Here is a 24838-nt window from a genome sequence, read left to right on the forward strand (position 1 = left end):
CCTGTTCAGTAGCTGCCACTAGTCTTTCTTTTGTTCTTTCCATTAATTGTCTTGTTTTTTTTAAAAAAATTCTTTTATTTATAAACATTGTGTATGAGATTATTGCCTAAGGATCAGTCAGCTTCGATTTATCGCAGTAGGTATCTTGTGAACATAAATTAATGTCTTTGTCCTCCCACACCTAGTGGGACCTGAGTGACCAGTAGATAGATGAGAAGCCACTGGTGAAAGCAGAAATAAGTAAAATACAAAGCAATGCATGCTTTAAATGCCTTTATTCATGCTGTTCACAGCTCTATGCATTTCTAAGTAAAAATTAGGGGAGGGAAGTTTAAGAGAGATGTTCATCCAGGCTACACAGCAGCAAGCAATAAGTTTGTCAGGGTGATACATTTATGTCAAGGCAAGAAAATTATCTTAGTAGATTTTGAACAGACTGCAGGAAATACTCACTAAATCTAGGAATGTAATAAATGCACAACAAGTGAGACCTGTAATGTGAAGGTTATAAGGAGAAATGGAAGCCGCGGGCAAAAGAGAAGAAATTGAGCACTAGCAACTGAAAAGCCCTGCAACCACAGAAAACTACAAGTTTTAATAGTTACAAAACCAGGCGGATGTAATCAAACATCCCCACCTGTTGCAGCAGTTTATTTCTCTTATCCTGCAGCCTGAATTGCCGCAGGGAATACTGGTAACCAGCACCAGCACGCTGCGGTCAGTGCTTGTGGGTGCGCCCGTGTCTGCAGGCGTTGGTTCATAGAGAAAAGCATCTTTAAAAAGCTGTCCAAAAAATAACAGCTTAAACTCTTATTCAGTAAGTGATCTTTCTTTTACGTTCCAGTGTTATTCCTTCCTTAGGTCCTTTGCAACAGTTAGCAAAACAGCAGGATGGAAAGCCAGTGATCGGTTGAAACGTTTTTCCTAATGTTTTTGCACAAAGGTTTCAAAGTTCCTTAAAAGCCAGATTTTATTTCTCCTTGTATAAGCAACTAATTTTATTAGGATTTTTGGCCAGTGGAAACAAAAGGACTTTGCTCTAATCATCCTGATAATGCTCCGTGAATTAACCAGCCTTGTAAGTGTTTTATTTCACAGAAAAACTAACAGAAATAGATTTTTTTTTTTTTTTTTGCATATGTATTGCATGTGGTAGATAAATCTCATTGTTATGATAATGTATAATCATCTGACATTTTTCAGGCTGTTGTTAGGTAATAATTTCATGGTTTTGCTATACATGGTATTCTTCAGCTGAAATAGAATAGATGCCTTTCAAAATACGCATGAACAAAGCTGACAATAAATGCAATTTCTAATCTCAGAAAGTAGCTTAGAATACCTCAACTTTTTTCTTTTGCAAGGATTAGCAGAGAAACATTTTTTGTCTTCCTTCAATACTGAATAACACTCTGCACCTCCCCCCCCCAACTCTGTGATGTAGAAAATGAGATCATGTTCAGCATTATGCAAACTTTGGTAGCAACGTAGGCCTAAGCAGCTCCCACCTTCCCAGGTTAACCATTCATCCTCATCCCACCCCAATACACCACGCATGCAGACAAAATTATTTGCAGCGATCAGGAAATCGACCCAGGTTTGCAAAGGTGTGATGACGTGATGGCAATTGGCGTCATGGAAGAGAGGATTAGTCGGGGACCCTCACCTCAGGGAGTTTGGATCTGCCACTGAATTGCAGACTTAGCTTTACTAAGAGAAAGAAATTTCGCAAATTTCTTGTACATTGTACTTTGTAAATTATTTAAACATTATTTCAAAGTGGTGCAAACACATCCTACTATTTCACGCATTTGTAAATATGTGACTCCTGAATTTTAATAAGCTTTTAAACTGTACATGAAATTTTTATCAGTTAAGTTTTATATTCACCACTGCTAAGGAGAATTTGTTGCTTCAAAGTGGCTTCTTTAATTATGACTTTGAGAGTACTAGAGAAAAATTGACAGTATTGGAACAGTGCTATCTAGATCATTAATTCTTAAACCGATCTGAGATTAATTATAGTCTCAGAATGCAACTCTAGTCAAGATGGACTAGAAGATTGAGTAGAAGTTCTGCATTTTGGCACAGGGTCGTGTTTGTATAACAAATTAAGTGCTGGTCCTTACGGAGGATGTGATTTACAAGAATGTATTTGTTACTTCTAGCCAGCCTAATCGCAAATCTGTCACACCCAGCCTCTAAAATTCATCATGCACACATACCAGTATTTTTAATTAACTTAGTGCTTGTTAAGACTGTCATCTGTTGGGTGATTTGAAGTGGTTTTCAAGCTGAAACTGGACACATAGTTATAATAGCTGCAAGAGTAGCTGCATCATTCTAAAGGAAACCAGAAGACTTCTGAAATAAAGCACCGCTCTTACTACTTTGTAAACATCGTGTTACACTTGTTTTTAAGGCTAGCTGATCAACAGGAAGGACTGATACTCTTTTCTTCTATTTCTTCTTTATAATATTTTTTAATGAAGCATTTAAAAGAATGGCACTGGTTTTGGTTTCTTTAAATCTCTTTGCAAAAGAGAAGAGTGTATCCTTCATTATGTTATTGTATCCCTTCCTTAGTTGTTAAAAAATGTTATTTTTATGGAAGCAGGATACAGATCATCAATGGAGAATAAAGCAGCTTACCTCAAGACCGGCAGCTTAACAACTGAAAACTATCAGTGTTTAAGAAAGGCTTGGTGCCTTCAGTACAAAGGTGGTATAGTGTCACCTCAAATCAAAATGCGCTTTATTAAACCCACCAAAATTTGCATAAAAATGTTAGTAATCCAAGTATGGAATATAAAGCAGAAGCTCCAGACAAGTCCTACTGAACTCTGTGGAAAATTTGCTGTTGACTTTGACAGTGGGCTTGGAAGTGACCTACTCCAGAACTATCTAGGTCAGAGCTGACTCACTTGGGGCTAGTTCAGCGGGATTGAGAAGTGTGCGCTGGTTTCGTTTCACTGTTTTGCGAAAGTTCCCTGAGCTCTCAATGAGACATCTCTCCAAAGAACTAAATTCATATAAAGCATTTAAAAAGCACATTACAGTGACAGCCTAGAGCACTGCAGGTTAATTATTTCCACTTAGAATAATTGGATAATAGTGTGAACACTATGAAGGTATACTCCACAAATTATTCATTGAAAGTATCTCTTTCTGGCCTTCTATAACTTTCCTAATGAGTATGAAAAGACTTTTTGCTACAGAGATACTTGTTAAGGGATGTTATAAGTGGCTGCCATCTCCAGCAGCTTGGGGTGCAGGGATTCCTCCTCATGGCTGCTGGATCCCAGCCCAGTGTGCCCGGGGGTCTCCAGCTCAGGCCAAGGGATGCAGCTGCTGCTTTTCCATTTGCATGTTCAACCAGCCTTTACCCAGGGCCCCTCTTACCCACCCCACAAATCTCTCACTCACTCGCTCGTCCAGCTTGGTGCTTGCTGCAAACACGGGCACACTCACATGCTCATCCCATAGGCTCTTGTTGCTGCACCTAAGTACCAGCAGAGACCCTCTCCCTGCCTGATACCCCTGCCCAGACCCTGGGTCCCCTGCTCACCAGCTGGTCCAGCTTGAGGTTTACTAGTGAATGACACCCCACGCACACATGATTTGGGGCAGATACGGACACTCGCCCCCCAGCAGACAGCACCAGGCACCCAGGCTGGGACCTGTTGTCCCGCTCCAGCTGCCAGTGCTGAGCCCCTCGCTCGTGCTCAACCCCCCCCAAAGCAGCTGTTTTTCAGGGGACACGCTGCTCCCACCCCAGTGGCTGGGGCTGAGATCCCCACCCACTCCACCACCAGTGGGTGGCACAGAGACTCCACGGGTGCCAGTAGCTGACACCACAGGCCAGGGACGCCTACACCCCCAGTGTGACTCCAGCTGCTGGCCCTTTGGCACATGTAAGGGTACCTGAGTCCAGCGTTCTACGTGCTCACGTACACCATGCACACAGGTTTGTTAAGAGGCTAAATACAGAGGTAATAAATGTTTGAAAGGTCTCTCACTAGTAAAATATCTTCATATTTACTTTTTCATTTTAATTCTTAACTCCTTTTTAACATTTTTACTTTTTCTTTTCTCTGCTGAACCCTTCTTTTTCATTTTAGCTCATTGAGTATTGCCCATTTGATTCCTTTGCATCTTCTGTCACTCACTTTTGATAGACTCATCTTTTTGTCTTCAGTTGCTCTCTCTAGTCTTTTTACAACAGTATTTTTCTCTCTCTGCTTTCATATTCCACAGCACTGGCACTGCATATCACTGGTTTTTCATTCTCCGATTAGAAATGATCCTTCATTTTGATTGAAGCATCAGTTGGTTTTCCTGTTTTCACAAAACTCAGTGAATCTTTACTGAACAAGATAAACTCAGTTCGTTATCACTATTTAATCACAATTATTAATTCAAACTCTTCAGAAGGTTTTCTTTACAGGTTCATGCTGCCATGTCTGCCATCCTGAGCCTACCAGCCCCGTAAGCAAGGGAGTGCTTGGAGGGTCTCTCACCCCTGGTCACTGGTGCCAGCCCTTCAGGTTCTCCACTGACCAGGGCACTACCATTGAGATGTCCGGGCAAGTCTGCCCAGTGTTAGGGCCCATTTCACTGCTACTGAAGTATCCACCTCGCTTAGGCTGCATTAAAAAAACTCTTATTCTTCACTCTTTGTATCCATAAGCCATTGGCAAGATCTCAGGTTCCTCAGCATCACTTGCTTTCATCTGCCAATCTATTTCTGTTGCACTGAATTTCTTGCGAATATACATAGCCAGTGTGACTTTCCCTAAGTTGAGTGTCCTCCCTGAATGTGAAACAAAGCATTCTTGCGCCACACGAAGATTTTCTTTGGCCCAGAGTTTTGTATTTTCTGCTTGTTTCTTTGAGAGAAGTTGTCATTCCATTAAAGCTCTACAAACGTGTTTAAATCAAAGCCCAATGAAAAATAACAAAATAGTTCTTTTACACCTTTTGATTACTACTTACACACTGGGTTTTAAATCTTTAAGAAAATGTTACATACACAAGCTATTAGGTGTTAAGTTCTGTAGTTCAGTGTTTTTATTTCAATTCTAAAATCTCTTTGAGAAATACTAAACTAAGAATTTCATTAAGAATAACATAAAACTATCTTATTGCTTAGTATACTAAAAGAGCCCAACTTAAAACTATTGTACTGGACAGATTTTTTTATTTTTTTTTTTATTTTTTTTTTTTTTATTTCTCTGCATCTAGTACCTTTCATCTGTTCTCTCCTCTAACTTAAAAACCTCTTCCTCCTAATCTGTCTCCTTCCTACATCCCCACAAGATAACTAACTTTCTGATGATGTAATTTATTGTGTAATAATTTGTACATATTACAGTTAGTTAAAAACCTTCTATGCTCTTCTCATAAACAACAGAAGGGGAAAAAATTAAGGAAAATGCATAGTTCAAAAACTGCAGTCAAACACATTTTGTTCACTGTGTGTTCTCTCATATGCTCACATGGTCCACCTCAAGTGAGATTTTTCTAACAAAAGGAAATTGTCTGGTATAAATATGTTTCCTGTCACAGGGGATGCATGCTCTGGGAGTGCGTGTGCAAGTGTATTCAGTGGTATTAAATGAACTAAACTAGTACATTTTCAAGCTTTGCAGTGAAGAAACTCTCTGTGATTTTCAGTGTTTAGACTCCTAAAGATTTTTATAACAGTTTTAGATAATGATTGCATCAAACATTTGCATATAAACTGTTCATAACATAAGTAGTTTTTCAGGTTGGAAAGCTGTACATATGTCATGGGAAGGCATGGTCTGAATAGTAAAGCTCTATTTGGGAAATTTAATGAAGACTGTAAAGACAAAAGTGTGGCCGTTTCTCTGTTTTATATTTTTTATAATTTGACACTTCTCTATTTCTTCTTTCCTGTGATATTGGCTTTTTTTCCTCTCTTCTTTCATCCTTTTCCATTTGCCAGTCCCACAAACGCCCACCTGTAGTTACTGGTTTTGACAAGATCACCTATTTTCTGTCCTTCATTTTCAATCCGTGTTCAAGTGGATTGGCCTCCGGGCTTCCCAATTGACCCTGACCTCTAATTTGTTGGTAGAGAAGTGTAGCTACCGGCTCCTAATCTGGGCCTGCCATTGGCAGGCTGATTTAAAACGGAAAGTACAAGGGAATTTGAAGTGAAGGAGAGCAATCTCACTCTTGAAGGCGTGTTTCAAGGTAGTCCCTAAAATGCTGCCGTCCATTTTTTCAGCACAATACCTTGTAGCAGAGCTGATGTCGTTTATGGGGCTTTAGTAGCGTGTGAAGCTGACAGGTGTATTTTGTGATGAAAAGCACAAAGTTAGGGGCTGTAGAGGAAGAATCACTGAAAATACCTATGTACAGACAAATGAGATTGGCAAGAATATTTTCCTGGGTTGGCAAAAAATGCTGACAATCTGTAGAGTAGCCTACTGACAGCTCATACAGTTCCTCAGCAGGTGTTTCCAAAGAACTGAGGCTGAGACTTATAAATATTTATGTTGTACATAATTTTGTTTAATTCCCAGACTCACTACACGGAAGGAACACGTACTCTGATTTGGCTCTCTTCCACAAGTCCTGAACTGTGAATATGAAATCTGCACTTCGTTTTGTCTCCCTTGCCTCTCCATCTGTGCTGAACCATTAACAGTTTAGTGGGGCTGCCAACTCTTAAGGCCCTGGGAGAAATTCCATCATACAGCTGAAATTGAGCGTAAACCGTTACCCCAAGAAAACACTTCATTAATTTTTTTATTTTTTTTCATTTCAGTATCTTTGTCACTTCCTACCAAAATTTTATATTTGGGAAAACAACCTGTGCAGCTTGGCTTTCAGGTCTCATACTAACTCTCTTCCAAAAAGATCGCATTCAGAACTAATACAACATAGGCATTTTTCCCATTTTCATGGGAAGACTTAAAATCCTGTAAGTGAACAAAATCCAAATTCCAGCACTACTGGGAGCTTAGCTGTACTGCCAAGGCAGTGGACGTGGCCATGGATTGTAATACTGCTGAGTAAAAAGTGGAGCGAGACTTAAACAGCAGAAGCTCATCTGCTGTCTTTGCCAAATAAAGGAGTGAGACTTTGAGAAAGAAAACAGTAAACGAAAATAATAATAAAAAAAAAAAAAGGAAAAAGAGTAGAAAAAAGGGGTAGTTTTACAGGTGACTTTTCTCTTTCACTGACAGGGAAGGAAGAATTTGTTGGGAAAATTGTTTCTAGTTTTTGAACTTCCTATTAAATAGCATGATTCACTGCCCAAAAAGCTCTTTTAAGTACTCAGATGAGTGTGCCTTCTAGCTTGACATTTATCATCTGTTATAAAACATGAGCAGTGAGGCGGGAGGCGAGGCAGGAGAGTGCTGCTTTGAACAGAGGGCATTTGCTGCAGCCAGGAAAGATGGGCAAGACTTTGGGGGCAAGGGCAGCCGCAGCACAGTCCATCATGAGCACTTAGTGGGGATGGGAGACAGACTGTCTGATTTATCTGCTACACCAGCAGAAAGTGGCCTACCTGCCCTCGCTTTCATGCTGACTACAAAGAAAACAATCAGACTTAGAAAGAAACATATTTTGCCTCTGAAAACTCCTGCAAAAATCCCTTGGCTTGATAGTCTTTCCTGGGGTAGTCTCACCAGGCTGTGTAACAACAGGGCAATATGTAATGCGTACTGTCTTTCTAAAGCAGGAACCACACGTCTGAAAAAAGTAAATCTGTAAAGAGTTAAGATAGTCTAGGTATAGATGTATATAATTGTGAATATATGGTCATTTATAAATCACTTATAATTTATAAATAATTTTTATATTCTAACACATCCTTTTTCATTATCTTTTAAAGTGTTTTATGACTATATTGTTATTTAATGAGCAAAAATTTTTGTGTTTCTTTGTGTATTTTTTTGTAATCGGCAGTGTTAAATTTATATCAGCCTGTCAACGTTGTGATATTAGAGTGACTAGGTCACACACATAACTGTGATCTGGATGCTTGTGGCCAAATATGATTTTTAAAAGTAGCAATTAAAAAAACAATTGTACTGACCATGTGTATTCATGGTACTCTCCATATTAAGCTTCTATTAACAGAATTGTAAAGTCACAGTTCTCTAGTTGAAGTATCTGTAAATCAGAGTTTTAAGCCATTGGTGCATTTATCAGTTTCAACTACAGATATAAATCATGCTAAATAGCAGACACTCCTAAAGGATGTCTAGTATGGCCAATATCTATATGCAGCACACGTGTCAGTACAGCAGTACCTAGATATGAGAATACGTAAGCCGTGCTCCAATTACAGAGCATTTTATGAAGCCTAAGCACCTCTTGGGACAATCGCCCACCGTTCCAGGTGGTCTCATGCAGAGATGAGTTCTAGGACACTCCCACAGTGAATTCTCATGAAAAGTGTGTGTCTCAGTTTAATTTTCATTGCAGAGGAACAAATGATCAAACCCAAGAGCAAGCAGCACCAGTTAACTAACCTGAGTTTGAAGAACCTTCAAACTTAGCCCAGAGGAGTTTGTGGCTGATTGGGTTAGGGATAACAGCTAGGAAATCTCTAGGCAACAAATTATTAACAAAAAATAAAGATCAAGAAGAGTTTGGCAAATTCTTCTTCTCTGCCTCTGTGCAGGCTAAGAACTACTATTATTCTATTCTAGAAGTTTGAAGGAAGCAGGATCAGTCCATCATTATGGATGCTTCAAGGCTCTTCATCTTTTTATGAACAGCCATTTTGAAGACTGCTAATAAAATAAGAATCTCTTACTATACAATAAATAAATTTTAATCTATCTTAGATTGATTCACTTCTTAATGGCCACACCTTTTTCCTCAACCTGTTTCAAACTGGGCAATTAGCTAAAGAATTCACAGAAATTATTACAATACTTTATCTTAATTAAGACTTCTAGTGTTTCAACATGTATTAAACACTTATTCAGCATAGGCCCAGTGTGCAACATGTTTTCTCTGTATTAAGTAATCCTTTACTTATGAAAAATCACACTGAAAGCTGTAGTAGTGATCAGGAGGTCATGACGGCAGACTGCAATAGCTGCAGAATAAACTGACTGCAGTCACTGGGAGCGAAAAGCTTCCGTGCTGCTTCATCATATGGTGAGGAGATCAACAAATTCCTTCACCTCTGCCCTGATCTTAGCGTCAACATTTTAAATTAGCTGCCAGAAGTACAAAAATTATACTACCCCCCGAGTTACTCTTCTGATATTACTTTCTCCCATGTATTTCATTTTATTTTTGACCTTGATCATACCACTGCAAAACCCATAAGGTTTGCATTGAATTCTATGAGTTCTTGTGTGAGCATAAAAGTAGCAAAGTTGTTTGCTTACTCAAGGCTTTGAGCTTCTGTGGTGGGTTGACCCTGGCTGCGGGCCAGGTGCCCACCAGACCCGCTCTATCACTCCCCTCTTTCATTAGACAGGGGAGAAAAGGTACAATAAAAAAAAAAACTTACGGGTTGAGATAAGGACAGGGAGAGATCATTCTCTAATTATTGTCATGAGCAAAACAGACCGAACTTAGAGAGGGAATTCATCTAATTTATTACTAAGCAAAACAGAGTAGAGGAATGAGAAATAAAATCAACTCTTAAAACACCTCCCCCCACCCCTCCCATCTTCCCGGGCTCAACTTCACTCCTGGCTTCAACCTCCGCCCCCCCCAGCGGCACAGGGGGACGGGGAGTGGGGGTTACGGTCAGTTCATCACGCGGTGTTTCTGCCGCTTCTTCATCCTCAGGGGAAGGACTCATCGTTCCCCCGCTCCAGCGTGGGGTCCCTCTCACGGGAGACAGTCCTTCATGACCTTCTCCAACGTGGGTCTCCTCCACAGGGTGCAGACCTTCAGGAGCAAACTGCTCCAGCGTGGGTCCCCCACGGGGTCACAAGTCCTGCCAGCAAACCTGCTCTGGCGTGGGCTCCTCTCTCCACGGATCCACAGGTCCTGCCAGGAGCTTGCTCCAGCGTGGGCTTCCCACCAGCCACAGCCTCCTTCAGGTGTCTCCACCTGCTCCGGCGTGGGGTCCTCCAGGGGCTGCAGGTGGAATCTCTACACCCCCTCATCCTCCCTCCATGGGCTGCAGGGGGACAGCCTGCTTCACCATGGTCTTCACCACGGGCTGCAGGGGGATCTCTGCTCCAGCGCCTGGAGCACCTCCTCCCCCTCCTTCTTCACTGACCTTGGTGTCTGCAGAGTTTCTTACATCTTCTCCCTCCTCTCTCTGGCTGCAAAAGCTCTCTCTAACTGTTTTTCTCTTTCTTAAATATGTTATCACAGAGGCACTGATTGGCTTGGCCTTGGCCAGTGGCGGGTCCGTCTTGGAGCCGGCTAGCATTGGCTCTATCAGACACAGGGGAAGCTTCTAGCAGCTTCTCACAGAAGACACCCCTGTAGTCCCCCCACTACCAAAACCTTGCCACGCAAAACCAACACAGCTTCAAACCCTTTGGAAATAATATGTCCCTTTAGGTTTTGCAAAGTACTGTATACATCTTCAGTAATTACAAAGGTTACGGACTTATGTAATTGTGTAAGTAATACATAGACAGTAAACCTTTGCAAACCTTAACTCAAATTAACAATCTAGAAATAGGTATTTCTACATTAGGTCTGTGCTAGAAGAATTCCTGATGAAGAAAAAAATCTTTAAGATAAACAAATTTCCTTTGTGTTCAGATGTCTACAGTACAGGCATAGTGTGATACTGCAGACACTGCCAGCTGAGGCCACAAGGTATGTGTTTAAAGGCTCAGGTTTTGTATTGAAAATAAAAATACGGAGTTTGAGATACCCATTAAGTTGCAGGTTGTCTTTTATTTTATGCATTTATCTGCAAAGTGTTTCTGAGTTGAGCCGATGGTTAAGTGCTACAGATAACAAATGTATTCATTCTTATTATTTCTATTAGAAGGTTTTGACATTTCCAGAGATGGTCATTTAGGTCCATCTGACCTTGTGCTGAAACTGGATTGTTTCATCCATTCACCAGAACTGCTGTTCTCACAGAGGCAGAATTTGCTTTTTAACAGTTGGTTGGATTTTTTTTTTTTTTTAAGGCTTTGGTTGAGTCTTTTCTGGTTTCCCCATTTCTTTAATTTCAATTCTTTCAATGTTTTACTTGTATACAAACTGAGAAATATTTTTTCTTTCATTTACAAAGGTTAATATCCTTAAAGCCTTCTCACTTTCTCCTTCTGTTCCCAAATACCAGTACGTACTTTCTCAAGCTTGCCTACAAGCTGCACTGAGGGGTACGGGTGGGAGGTTCCCACTCTGCCTGGTTTGGTGACGGAGAGGAAACTATTCAACACCAGGTCACGAACCCCAGTATTCAGCACAAGTGCAGGAGCCGGGATAACCCAGGATTATCCTGGTGACTGTGCCGCTAGCACAGGAACTGTCATCGTGTCTTTCATTTCTTGCCCCATCTGTTTTACATTCTTGCTGTCATAGCAAGAGCCATCGCAGAGCAGCGTTTGTGTTTGAGGGCACGCAGTCGAGACGAAAAGTGCCGGAGTTGCACAATGTCCAAACTGAGCTCTACCGTTCTCAGGAACATAAATCATTTACTCAAGTGTTTTACAGATGTTAAGTCTGTCACTTGCAGCAAATGTCCACTCAGGAGATGACTGCTTGTATCACCCATTTGGTATAAAATGGTTAGTTAGACCTCACGGGCAGTTACTCTGACAATTTCCTTCACACTAAATAAGGGTAATGCTGTTCACTTGCTTTATGGCACAGGAACATTAACTATTCAGCCATGTCAGTATTTAGAGATGAACATATAAATAATACTCATTTTTATATAGAAGTAGAATGCCAAATATTAAAGAAAAGGGAGACTGGCTACACATCATGGTCGATATTTTAATATTCAGAAAAGGCAAAAGTACCAGATTGGTTATCACAATTGCTGAATGAATTATATGGGAAAACTCAACAGTGGAACTAGAAGACTGCCAGAAAGGACAACAAAAGATATCTTTGAGGTTTTATTTGGTTTTGGGTTTCCTTTCCATATTAAAATTCAAAATCAAATAGACTTAAAAGTCTTTCAAATATTTTAGCATTAAAATTTTTACAAGCACTCTTACCTGGTGTTGTTTCAAACACATAATCTGATACTTCTCTGTTAGATGCTTTAAAGTGGGTTATAAGAACTTAAGCGGGTTATAAGAACTTTACAAGAGATACACATGTACAAACAAATCCCCTTTATTGGAAAGATACAAAGATAAAACAATTTTGTTGTCCTGTTCAAAAATTCTGGTTGCCCTTTGCAATTCAGGATGTCTGCCATCTGTTTGGCCTCTTCCCATCAGCATTCTGCTATAATGATGAACTCTGCAGCATGTACAGAAATTGTTCTCAAGCTTATGTTAACAGTCCTGACAATATATTTTTTAGGTTTCCTCTACGCTCAGAACAGTACCAAACGCAGCATTAAAGAGCGACTTATGAAGCTCTTGCCCTGCTCGGCTGCCAAAACGACATCTCCTGTTAATCAAAGCAAGTTTTATTTTTCATTTGATTTTTTTTTTTTTTTTTTTTAGGTTTGCATGCATCAAAAGTTATACTTTCATTCGAGAGAAAAGATATCTGCTGAAGTAATTGTATGCTCTACTGAGGTTTAAAATCAAATGATGAAGAGATTTGTGGGCTGGTAACAGATTTATCTGTGCAGGGCAGGATGGCAAGATACCAGTGCCAGGGTCTGTCATGGGAGCTGCTGGGTTGGCGCTTATGCTCTGCAAGCTAGCTGAGAAGTGACTCACTGGTTAAATTAAATACCTGCTCTCAATGTATTTGAAAAGTGGTATCTTTTTGTGTACACCCGTGCACGCGTCTCTGTGTTCTTGCTATCCAATGTATAGGACAGCATCAGCAGTACTGGTCTGGAAGGAACAGCTTGGCCCTGCAGGTTTTGGCTATGTGACATCAAACTATTTAGGGAATGAGACCTAAAGTATGTGTCTGAAAGAAAAATAATAATGAGATTTAAAAAAAAAAAAAAAAAAAAAGTACGTGAATGTAGAGATAAAGGAAAAGCACACTGACGCTACCTTTAATGTCTTGATATGCTGTGAGGATATAAAATCTTCCCAGCGTAGCTAACAGATAAAAATAGGGGGGGAAGGGAGGGACGGAGATCCATACATAGATACATACAGATATATATACACACACACACCCCCCTAGATAGATGTTATTTATAGTAATGACACTAATGTCTTCCTATATAAATTGGCTACTATAACTGATTTTAAAATATCCCTGTGGACCCAGTTCCATTGCCATTAATTTGGCATAATTCTAGGCACCACTCTTAGCACCTAAAATTAGGAGCTGAGTGGTCCCTGTACTTCCTATATACTCTTCTGATATCAATCAAAGGCAAAAACCACCTCCAGGAGCAGTTCCTTGTGTCTAGTGATTATAGGACAACCCAAGGCAATTGGGTTATTGACCACAGGCCCCTATTAAGTGCCTAGACTTCAGTGGTATAGATTGAGGCTTTCTTTTTGCTACCCTACTTGACTTTCTTTCATGTGGTCCTCTGCAGAGAAGACTGTGGTAGTTGCTTTTCTTTCTAAGTATTTGAGTTCTCAAAAATGAAAAGGACTAAAGATGTGGATGCACAGTGACGTTTTCATGGTGGTTTCAGCTGATGTGTCTGTTGCCATGTTACTGCCATGTTACCTGACAGTAATTCATTACGTAGAAGTTGCTTTCAGCTGCGTGACCTGAGTAATACAGACGTAGACTATAAAAGGAGTCACAGAATCACAGAATGGTTTGGGTTGGAAGAGACCTTTAAAATCATCTAGTCCAACCTCCCTGCCATGGGCAGGGACATCTTTCACATCTAGGTGCTCAAAGCTCCATCCAACTTGACCTTGCACGCTTCCAATGATGGGGCATAGAATAGAAAAAGAAAATAGAATAGAAGGAATAGAAGGTTTGATCTGTTTGTATGAGCTTGGTTGGAGAGCAGCACAGCCTTATTCCTTGCACATTTCTATGCCAGCTTTTTGTCTGCATGGGTAACACAAAAATATTTAAAGTCAGTCTTACTAACCTTGACCATGCAAAACTTGTATTTTCTTGCTGAAAGTGTTTGTTTCATAAACCAGAAGAGAAGTTGAAATAAAACTTGCATTAAATATTTCATATTCAAGAACCACATAGTAAAAAAAGATGCATTCAGCATTTTTCTCTGTACTCTCATCAATACTGAAATGCTATATTAAGAATGCTATATTAAATGAAAATATTATATTAAATAAGAATATCATTGTAGACACACATTGTTGTTATTCCATTTTGACATAATGTGCTATTTGATTTCAGCTAGCATGAAAGAGGCAACATTGTAATCTACTAGGAATGAAGCCAGCACAACCTACTACAACAACAACTATATCATGTGAACTCCTTACAAATTTTAAGGGGAATATTTTGAAAAAAAGTAATTTGTTGAAATACACGTCGCCTGAACTTGCACTTCTGTGCTTAACTTCTATCAATATGTGCAGAAAAAGGTCACTTGAATGAATAAAATCTTATTTCAGCATTCCCTTTGAACAAAGCATGTCAAAGAACACATTTTCTTATTTGTGTGCTTTAGCCTAGTAAGCCTAAACTTAAATCCATCCTTCCTTAGCCAAATGTTTAAATGCATGTGCTAGAGAAACAATTAGATGCAAGAATGGTTTTGGAAAAGAAAAGCATGTGTGCATGCAGTTATTAAATAGATAGGGGAGCTATAATTTGGGGTTTGTGCAGGAAAATGCATGTGCACAATTTTTACAGATATGAGCTGAGCCCTAACTTTGGACATGCTTCTCCAACTGCCATTATTTGAAGAGTATGTCTGCTTTTTGCATTGTTTTTACCATTTCCTTCATTAACAAACATTGAAAGGTTCAAAGCATAGCTCCTGTGGCAAATACACTACAAACTGTCTTTACTAATTAGCTAGAAGAAAGCTACTCATTAATGAAATCAGTAAGAATATTTTGTTTAATATATTAATGAGTGAATATACAATTTTCATGTGTTAGCCTTTTATGAAAAAAAAAAAAAAAAAAAAACAAAAAAAAACAAACAAAAAAAAAACCAACCAAACCCTAAAATTTATTAGGATGAAGAAACTAGAGAACTGAAATAACTAATTTTGCATCAATGTCATAGAAATCATTAATGTTTAGAAATAGATATATTTTCACACATTTTCACTGCATATTTTAAAGTATAGAATTTTTTTTTTTTTCCAGCCTGGATAATGGTAGCCATAAGTGTGAAGAAAAAAATTAAAAACCTGCAAGTGACTCATGAATGCTGTAATATTTTAATCAGCATAGTCGGCACATTATAAGGAAGTTTATGGTGATCTTATTTTTTGATTATTTATGCCTATAAGAGACTACTGAAATAGAGTGTGAAAAGACTGTTATACTGAGCCTTTTCATTAACAGAAGGACAATGTCATCACCACACTGCAGTCATTCTCTACGTTCACTGCATTCTCACCAAATCATTAAAACACACTTAAAGCTAAGGATATACCAAACATTGTGCTCAGCATCGCATTGTTGTCTGGCCTTTATCTCTAGCTTCGCATTTATATGTGTATTCATTTAGCTTCTAGAAAAGCCTGTAGATGTCTCTCTAGGTAGCCAGATGTTTCACAAATGGATGCTTAGAGAGCTCATTTCCAATTAAGTCCCTTTCTGTCTAAACAATAGCCATTTAAATCCCATATAACTCTTGGCATATAAAGCATAAGTGACTTTTCAACAATATTTGTTCTCAAGTTGATTCTTTTGTCAATTTAGTATAAACACCTAGTGTTGATTTGCAGTTGACAAAAAAAATTTGGCTGCTTATCTACAGCATGAGATTGTTATAGAGACTTTACTGACTATATAAAGAATATAAAAGATTAATCCCTTAATGGGATGGGCGGAAACCTGATGGAAAGGGGTTAGAAACTGAAAATAAACCCTGGATGTTCTTATGCAGAATTAAAATGGGACTCAAGAACTTTGCTACACCTTCCATAGATTAGGAAGACAGCTTCTTAACTCTGGAACCTACTTTATTCCAATTTCATCTCTAAAGGCAGGATTTTCAGGACTTCCACTTTGCACCTCAGTGTGTCTTTTTAAAGAAGGAAGCTAAAATTTTCTTATAATCTTGTGATTTTGGATACTGGCCCTTTAAAACTACTATCAAACATCATAAGGTCAATGTAAAGTTGTGTCATTTGGGGTTTTTGTCAATAGCATTTAGATTGGAAGTTTTCACACATAGTACTGGTCTGCAAGTCATATGAGATAATCTATAAAGAAAAATGAGAGAGAAACATATTATAGTTTGTCCATAAGCCAGTACACAGTGGACAGTCTAAGATAAGACTGCAGGTGATGCTGAGATCATCTGGGTGACACTGAGATCATCTTCCTGAGACGAGTCCTAACAGCAACAACTCTTTGACAGGGGAAGAGACAGGGCCTTACAATTTTGTGAAGATTTATCCAAACAGTTTATAAATTATTATTATATCTATTTAAAGGTTTTTCATTTTTTGTTTCGCTGAACTACTGATGCCAGATTTCTCCCAAGCAGCTGAAAGTTATTATTACTGCATTGTAGCAGAACAAAAACATGTGAAGATGTAAACATAATACTGTTTTAATGGAGTATCCTAATATTGTGCTTTTATGAAAACTGAACTGAATAAAACTTTATTTTAAGAATGCAGAGTCCCATACTCTGATGAAATAAAATATAAATCTTTGCAGTTGTAGAAGTGACAATTAGGCATGTTCTCTCAAGTTACTTTTCTATAGTTGGTATACCTCTTTAACCAGAATAAGGCAGTGATTTGATTACATGAGTCTGGAGTACTGCATAACCCATGTTTAATGCTGGGAGTACTTAAAAATGGATGCACACATTCATATTTTTGATCAGGTATATGGCTGGCACCCGTATATATATATGTATATAAAAAATACATACTGCAAGTTTCTTTAGCTATTTTGTTGAAATTTCACATTTAAAACTCTACCTGAAAAAAATGCATTGCTATCTCTCATTCATTTAGGGGTGTACTCAGCTGTAAGCTTTGAATGTGTACATTCACATTCTTACCTAATGATGAGGTCACTAAAATCACCATGTTCCCCACTTAGTCTGCTCACTATGACTAATCATGTTTGCCCTGAAAGGTTTGTTATACCATACTCAGAGTAAGACCTGCTGTTGAATGTGCAACATCAATCTCACACACAATTTCACAATAAAAGGAGAACACTGAAAATCCCAGTCTGATACAGTGAACTCACACCCATTAACTAACCAAGGGAAAATTTCCTCTCTTCTGGAGTCACTAAAGTTTTATAAAATTGTTTTCTCTGAGAGTCATAGAAACAGAAAAGTCGTACTGAATGTGTCATGCACACCCTTGCAGAATGTTGGCTTTCCAGTTTATTGCTATTTGTACTGATGTGATAATATCCAGGCTGCTGGATCATCACTGCTGTTCCCTGTTCTATGCAGTCATGGAAGCAGATGGATACTCTTTCCCTATGAGTTAAAAATGAGCACGTTATTTGTCTTTAAGTTGCAAAAGCTGTTTTCTAAGAGAATGTTATTTAACTTTCTTTTTTTCTGCAAGGATTAGATATGTCTACATCTTATATTACTTGTTGAGCTTTCTTTTTCTGTCTCTTGTATTCTGCAGACACTGTAGAAGATGAAATGGAAATGGCCACAGTACGACATAGACCTGAAGCTCTTGAACTGCTGGAAGCACAAAGTAAATTCACAAAGAAGGAACTTCAGATCTTATATAGAGGTTTCAAGAACGTAAGCAATTAATTTTTGAATTTACCATTCATTTACAGGATAAGCCACTGCAATCTCAGCAGGATAAGAATGACTGGCAGTGGAGCTCATGGGATTCAGTAGCCAAATACTGCATGTCTGGTCAGGTGAGGAAACAAGCACTCTGCAACAACTGGGCTTTTTAATGACCCAAAGATGCAGACAAATTAGAAAGTATCCAGAAGAGAATAGTTATAACTTAGTATAGTAGGACTTTGTTCAACGACAGATTGAAACTTGTGTTGGGGTTGTTTGTCTAAAGGTGCAACAATGGGAGAGAATGTAAATCCTGAAGAATTTGGTCAATAAGAGGAACGATTTTGATTTTTGTGTTCACAGTAGCTATCGCAAGAAGCAATTAGCTTAAATTGCACTAGAGGAATTTTTCATTAGGTGAACAGCAGTAGATGACTTCTTCTTCAGTCCTTCCTAGCTCCACAAATCTATAAACTTGTTAGATCTCTTTACTAGGAGTCATTAGTTGTGATTTTTTGCTGATACATGTGCTCTATTGGCAGGCCTAATGTTTTTCGTTGCAGGGATCCCCACTGAGGACCCCAGTTACATGGGTGCAGTCTGCCTCCTTTTCCAGTGCGCACTTGCTGTTCTGTGTTGCGAGGCTTGGTGTTGGCATGTGAGGGACCCGTGGTTAGTATAGCAGAGAAATAAGACACAAAAAAATTTCAGAAAATAATATTAAATTCTTTCTCTATATCAAAAGTAAGAGCTGCCCCAGATTTTATTAATACTTTATTAAAAAACCTGCTATGTTAAAAAATAGGCCCTTTTCTCTGTTTTATTCTACTATCTTTTATGTGATTAACACTTCTGTAGGATATTACATGCAAATAACATAGGATAGAAAATACTTGATATTAAAAAAAAATTAATAATAGCAATTGCTTGAAAATCATCAGTGCGTAATGTTAAGCAGTGTACTCAGTTGTGAGTACTGCAACTGCGCAGGTGCTAAGTCTCCTGCTGAGCTGGAGGTAAAGATAAATTTAATTGCGTGTATTACCTTTTGATTTAGTTTTTCTTTCACCCTTACAAAAGGGCTGCCTTCTTGCCCTTGGCATTTACTACTCAAATGAAATTTTGTAACAAAGTATAGTCATGCTAAAAGGACAATGGAGCTCAACTATGGAATCAGAGAGAATATTTTCAATAGCTTGTACAAGAAGTGTAAACCTTGCAGAATTCTTAGATATCATATATTTTGTAATGAAAGTAAGCCATGCAAAGGGATGTTTTAAAACTACATTTTTATCGAAAGCCTACAATGCAAGTAAAATAGAGAGTCACTTAATGTGTCCTGTCTATATATCATCCTCAGTTCCAGAAGGTACATAATGTTGGCATGGTAGTGATTAACAGTGATTGCTCTTAAAAGCTTTTCATTTCCTCAGGGTACCAGAGAACATTCCCTTGCTAATGACAGTATTCCCTAGGTATTGCAAATCATGAACTAATGTCCCTAATTATCTAAGGCAAAAAGGTACAAAGTATAGTGGATAAAATAAGCCTTCTGACTGTTTCTCTAAGAATAATTATTTTTAGAGTCTCAGATATGAAGGACCTTGATAATTCTCTGCATAAAATGAGGTATGGAAAAAGAGAATAGGTTATAAGGAAGTATTTTAATTGATTACCATTTTACAGTTTTTTAAAAAGAGAAATTCCAGCTCTTCATATGCTTTTGTGTCCTAAGATGTAAGTTCTACTTATATCAAAGGAGTGTCGATGGTAATACATCTTTATCTAGCTGTTTGAGTTCCTTATCAGTACATGATAATTCAAGACATGTGTGTATAAATATCTTGGACTATTTTAGAGCTAATGAGCAGGAACCTCAGGGGTTTTGTGTTTAATATAATTTCAAAATTATCAATTACTTTCAAAAATGCTGTAAAGCATGCCCAGGGGTGGTGACTGTCATAAAAGTAAATCGATTTAAAGGAGTAGTCTTTAGCCCAAGTATTAGACTTCAGAAATGAAGGATTTAAAAACTCAGTTGAGTTGAGGTTTGTTTGGTTTCTCATATTTATTAGTTTCTACTGCAAAATTTGGTGCAAGACCACAGTTCCCTAATTACTTCAGAGAATGGGTAGGACAGGTCTGCCTGAGCTTTATGACCAATTTGCCTATCTAGAGTAGTTCCATCTTTCCTGTTACATATCTGGCTTTTATCAAATACAGCTTGAGCAGCGTTGGTGAGTCCTGATACAGGATGGCATTACAGTGCCTCCCATAGTCTATGCTTAGCTGGTCTCCTCCTGGCAATGCTCAATCATCCACTTCTGTCTGCCACAGGCCACCTCTATCTTGTTCCCCTTCTTTCTGATTCAGCTTAATGCTGTCCTGCCAATATCTCCACCCCTGCGTGCTTTGTGCACCAATATATGCTGGGGGCCACCCAGCTGGAAATCAGCTTTGCAGGAAAGGACCTGGGGGTACTGGTGGACACCAACTGAACGTGAACCAGCAGCATACCCTGGTGGCAAAGGCGGCAAATGGTATGTATCCTGGGCTGCATTAGACAAAGTATTGCTGGTAGGTGGAGGGGTGTGTTTCCTCCCCTCTACTCCGCACTGGTGAGGCCATGCCTGGAGTACTGTGTCCAGTTCTGGTCTCAGTACAAAACAGACATGGACATGTTGGAGAGAGTCCAATGAAGGGTTACAAAGATGACTAAGGGACTGAAGCATCTCCCCATGAGGAAAGGCTGAGAAAGCTGGAACTGATCAGCCTAGAGAAGAGAAGTCTCAGGAGGGGATCTCATCAACGCGTATGTTATCACGTACATCAAGAGCTGAAGAGAGGGTGCAAAGACAGAGCCAGGCTCTTTTCAGTGGTGCCCAGTGACAGGACAAGAGTCAATGGGCACAGACTGAAACACAGGAGGTTCCTTCTCAGCATCAGGAGATACTGTTTCATTCTGAGAGTCACTGGGCTCTGCCTATTTGCCCAGGGAGGTTGTGGAGTCTCTCTCCTTGGAGATATCCAGAACCCGTCTGGACATGGTCCTGAGCAATCTGTTCTAGGTGGCCCAGCTTGTGCAGGGGTGTGGGACCAGATGACCTCCAGAGATCCCTTCCAAGCTCAGCCATTCTGTGTTTCTGTGATATTCTGTTTAATCATTCCCCCAGGAAGGAAACTCCACTGGAAAGATTTAATGACACACAGGCACATATCTTTAACATGACACCATCAAAACTTGTGCAGATCGTACCTCTGTGCTTTATGTTTTTCGTCTGATGTTTGCCTGTCTTACTATCTAACAGTTTAACTACGTAAAGCAAGATAGGTTGAGTCATGAATTTAAGTTGCTGTAGCTCTGCTGACATTATGCTCTTGTTAGACTTAATTTACAGCATCCCACAGCACAGCAGCATCAGCATGACACTGTGCGCTGGCAGGAGTTCAAGAGAGCTGTAATGCAGACTGGGGTACTGAAGGCAGCGTAGCTAGTATCAGCTGGCACAGTTATCACATATGCTCTGGTTAATTCAACAGAATTATGCCGTATATATGGATTCTCGCTGGGCTGTGTTTGTATCACAGCAACTCTATCTTTATATAGAGCCTAAAAAAATGGGAGATTTTCAACAGTTAAACTGTAATACTACCAGAAGATAAATTGTCTGTAATAGTGCAAATATTAATAACCTTAACAAACACAAAACTTTAAGCTTTAGAATGGAAAAGGCTCCATACCTACCTTGGTGACACTAGATATAAGTTCAAAACTGGCATTTCTTTCTGAAGAACTTAGGTATCTCTATATGATAATACCTAATGATTTAGGTGTATCAGAAAGTAATGAATAAGCGTGTTCTTTTCTGTATATTTTCAACAGCCTTTCTAGTATGTACCTTTTTTCCTCTGTCTTTTTGCAAGCATGGCAGAACAAAATAGGTCCCAGACGTGATAAAAATAATCAATGGAATAGAAGAAAAGCAGTACTTAGTCCCTCTACCTCAGTATCCTGTTTTCAAGGGAAAGGGAAAGAGTATAAGAATAAGCAAAATTTAGACTCGTAATTCCTCTAACATACTGTTCTGTCACCTGGCACTCTGCTACTGAAATACTTCCTATGCTGAAAGTTATAACTACTTCTTTGTATTTTACATACTTTAACTAAATTTTCTTCCATAAACTTCGATAATTACTTTTTCAACCTATCAGTGTATTTTGACATCCAGAGAAATTAGCTCCATACCTTAATTATGCCTTCTGTGAAAAATGATTCATTTCTATGTCAAACCTACTGCCTTTTATTGTAATAAAATAGCTACAGTATTTCTGCTATGAGAAAATGAGTAACCATTACCATTAGTTCTCCAAGACATTCCAACACATTACCTGCTTAGCCCCTTCTTTCCCTAACTGAAAACTTTATATAATCTTCGATTGTACGTAACCTGCTCCAGCCTGCTGATTTCCCTGAACCCTGTCTAGTTCTAGGATGTCTGTTCTGAGATAGGCAAGACCAGACCTTCTCACAGCTTACATCCAGGTATTTATTATTTATGACTTCAAATTACTTACGTATAGTTCTGCTTGACTTCAGATGAGAAAGTAGCAATTATTTCTGTATTGCTGTAGTGTAGGTGGTGTTTACAAAGTTTGATTTATTGTGTGGTTTTTACTTATACAAAAATAAAACCATAAATCTTTAAAGATATTTTAATTTATTTGATTTTTCCGGTGTAGGCAAATTACATGCCACATCCAGCAAAAAGTAATTCAAGCAGAAGGAGCATAGGGTCTCAGATAGCATCTCTGGATGTATGTACACACCTGAAAGCTTTAGGGAGTCTCCGATGACACTGTAGTATAGCCGAACCTTTAGGAAGCAGGAGGTAGAGGATAACCGCAGGAAAGGCCCAAAGAGTATTTAAATGCCTGTCGTGACGTTGGCTGTTTTGGTAGTTGTCAAGGTCAACATTTAAAAAACAAAAGGAGATACTCTAAAGGAAACATAAGGAGGTGGGATAAGCACCTTCAGATGACCTAAAAACTATTATAAGGAAAAGCACCAAGGGAGAATTTATGCCTGTATTCAGGCATTTTAAAGCTTCCACACTATCTTTGAAAAATGAGCTTAACGGAAGTCTCAGGCCCTCCCCAGACTCAAAAGGTTGTCCCCAGCACTCTGGTTTTACAGTGTTCCTGCACTCTTGTTGATGAATTGTTGCTCAGCTGCCATCACGGTGGGACCTCTCCATTTTGTATTTGGCTTCCTGTCATCCCATTTCTTGTAAATTGAAATTGTGATTGCTGCAGTCATTAACCTTTCAAACCAATGGCTCTGTGGCAGGCCTAGTACAAGTGGTACTTCACAATAAATTGCACAGACTATCAAGCATGCACTCAACATGTGGTCTGTCTTTCTCTTTTGTCCATTGATAGGTCTCTCACAGTTTAAAAATGTCCCTGAGCTATGGCACATTTCCATTTTAAAAATACTTAGATAATGCTTTTGCTGCACAAAAGATGCTCCCGTGCTAAACTTAAATGTTAATGATCTTTTAATTTTTGGTTGATTACTCTCATCAAAAATTCTGTAGAACTCTGTGTTAGGAAACTATTAGACTTTCCTGGAAAAATGAAGGGATTTTTGGTGAACATTTGTCTTAGCTGTATATCAGAGAAAGTGTAAATTGAAGTTACACAGGCATAAAAATGCCCCTGGATACATACTGCAGCTTTAACTAGGCAGCTCCATACTTGTGACATTTATTGGGAAAACAACATTTCTAAGATACCTTTTCCCTATTGTTGTTAGCAAATGAGGCAAACAATGACAGTAAGATAATAACTCTGATAATGTTACAGGTCAAAGATGGGTTCCCCCATCACACTACCCATGCATGTAAGAATACATTTATGCATAACTAAAAATATGCTAATTTATTCAAAGAATTTTCAATTTCAATTACGGTTTGATGGAAGCATTGTATTTCTGTATGTTGCATTTGTGAGTCTCACAGAAAGCTTAATGAAAACTCGGTTTATAGGTTATAAAGCTCATTTACTCATTGTCTAGAACATTTGAGTTGTGCATGATAAAATACAACTATTCTCATTGTCCTTTTCTGCAAAATTCCTTCCCTTTTGTTTGTTCTTCTGTTAGTGTCTTACAGAAAAAAAAAAAAAATGAGGAGAAAGTGCTTTTTAAATCTAATTAACTATATTTACAATCTAATGAGTAGGAAATAAAAACATGTGGTTCATGTCATGTGGTTTTATCCATCTAAGGTACATCTCCCAGCTGTGAGAATATTCATAGGATATTTTTGATAAGTTGGACTAGCTGACCTCCAGAGGTTTCTTCCAGTGAACAGTTCTATCAGTTTGTGATCTCAACTGCCCACATTCTGATTAGATAAGTAGGTTAATATTCAGGATTAACTAATGGTTTGAAACTAATTGCTATTTCTGTATTGTGCACAGCAGCCCAATCCCCTCAAAACCTCAATACAGTTACAGTGTGACTTTTCACATTCTTAACTGTAAAAATTCTCCATAAATAAATAAAATCTGCATAAATACTTCCAGTGGAAATTCCGGTTGATGTTAGATACGGCTTTGTATCTAGGTAACGTTGGCACACTGCCATTAAAAAAGCATTTGGGATCACTGAGACACAACATCTTAAGTCACCATTTACATTAGATGACAGGAAAGTGAAATTCAAAATTTTGACACTGATCTTCAAACACCAGTTCTAGACCTTATATAAGTGTTAATATTATGTATTAAAAGCTCTCTAAAATGATCTATGGTAGACTCAGTGATATGATGTAGAAAACTTAAGTTTAGCACCAGCTCTCATTACAGACAGTTTATTCAGAGACACAGCCTATAAAGTGCAATT

The 24838-nt window shown here is 38.7% G+C and overlaps 1 protein-coding gene across 4 annotated transcripts in view; it reads left to right on the forward strand.

Moving 5' to 3' along the window:
- Nucleotides 1–24838, forward strand: part of KCNIP4 (potassium voltage-gated channel interacting protein 4) — a 446323-nt gene that overhangs the window by 377471 nt on the left and 44014 nt on the right. For all 4 annotated transcript variants that reach the window (XM_075752408.1, XM_075752409.1, XM_075752407.1 and 1 more), the window contains one exon: nt 17813–17937. In XM_075752408.1, the coding sequence (XP_075608523.1) occupies nt 17813–17937 (125 nt within the window). The remainder of the gene's footprint in view (nt 1–17812; nt 17938–24838) is intronic.

Source organism: Balearica regulorum, chromosome 4 (assembly GCF_011004875.1).
Source record: "Balearica regulorum gibbericeps isolate bBalReg1 chromosome 4, bBalReg1.pri, whole genome shotgun sequence".
In the NCBI taxonomy this organism is placed as follows: domain Eukaryota; kingdom Metazoa; phylum Chordata; class Aves; order Gruiformes; family Gruidae; genus Balearica; species Balearica regulorum.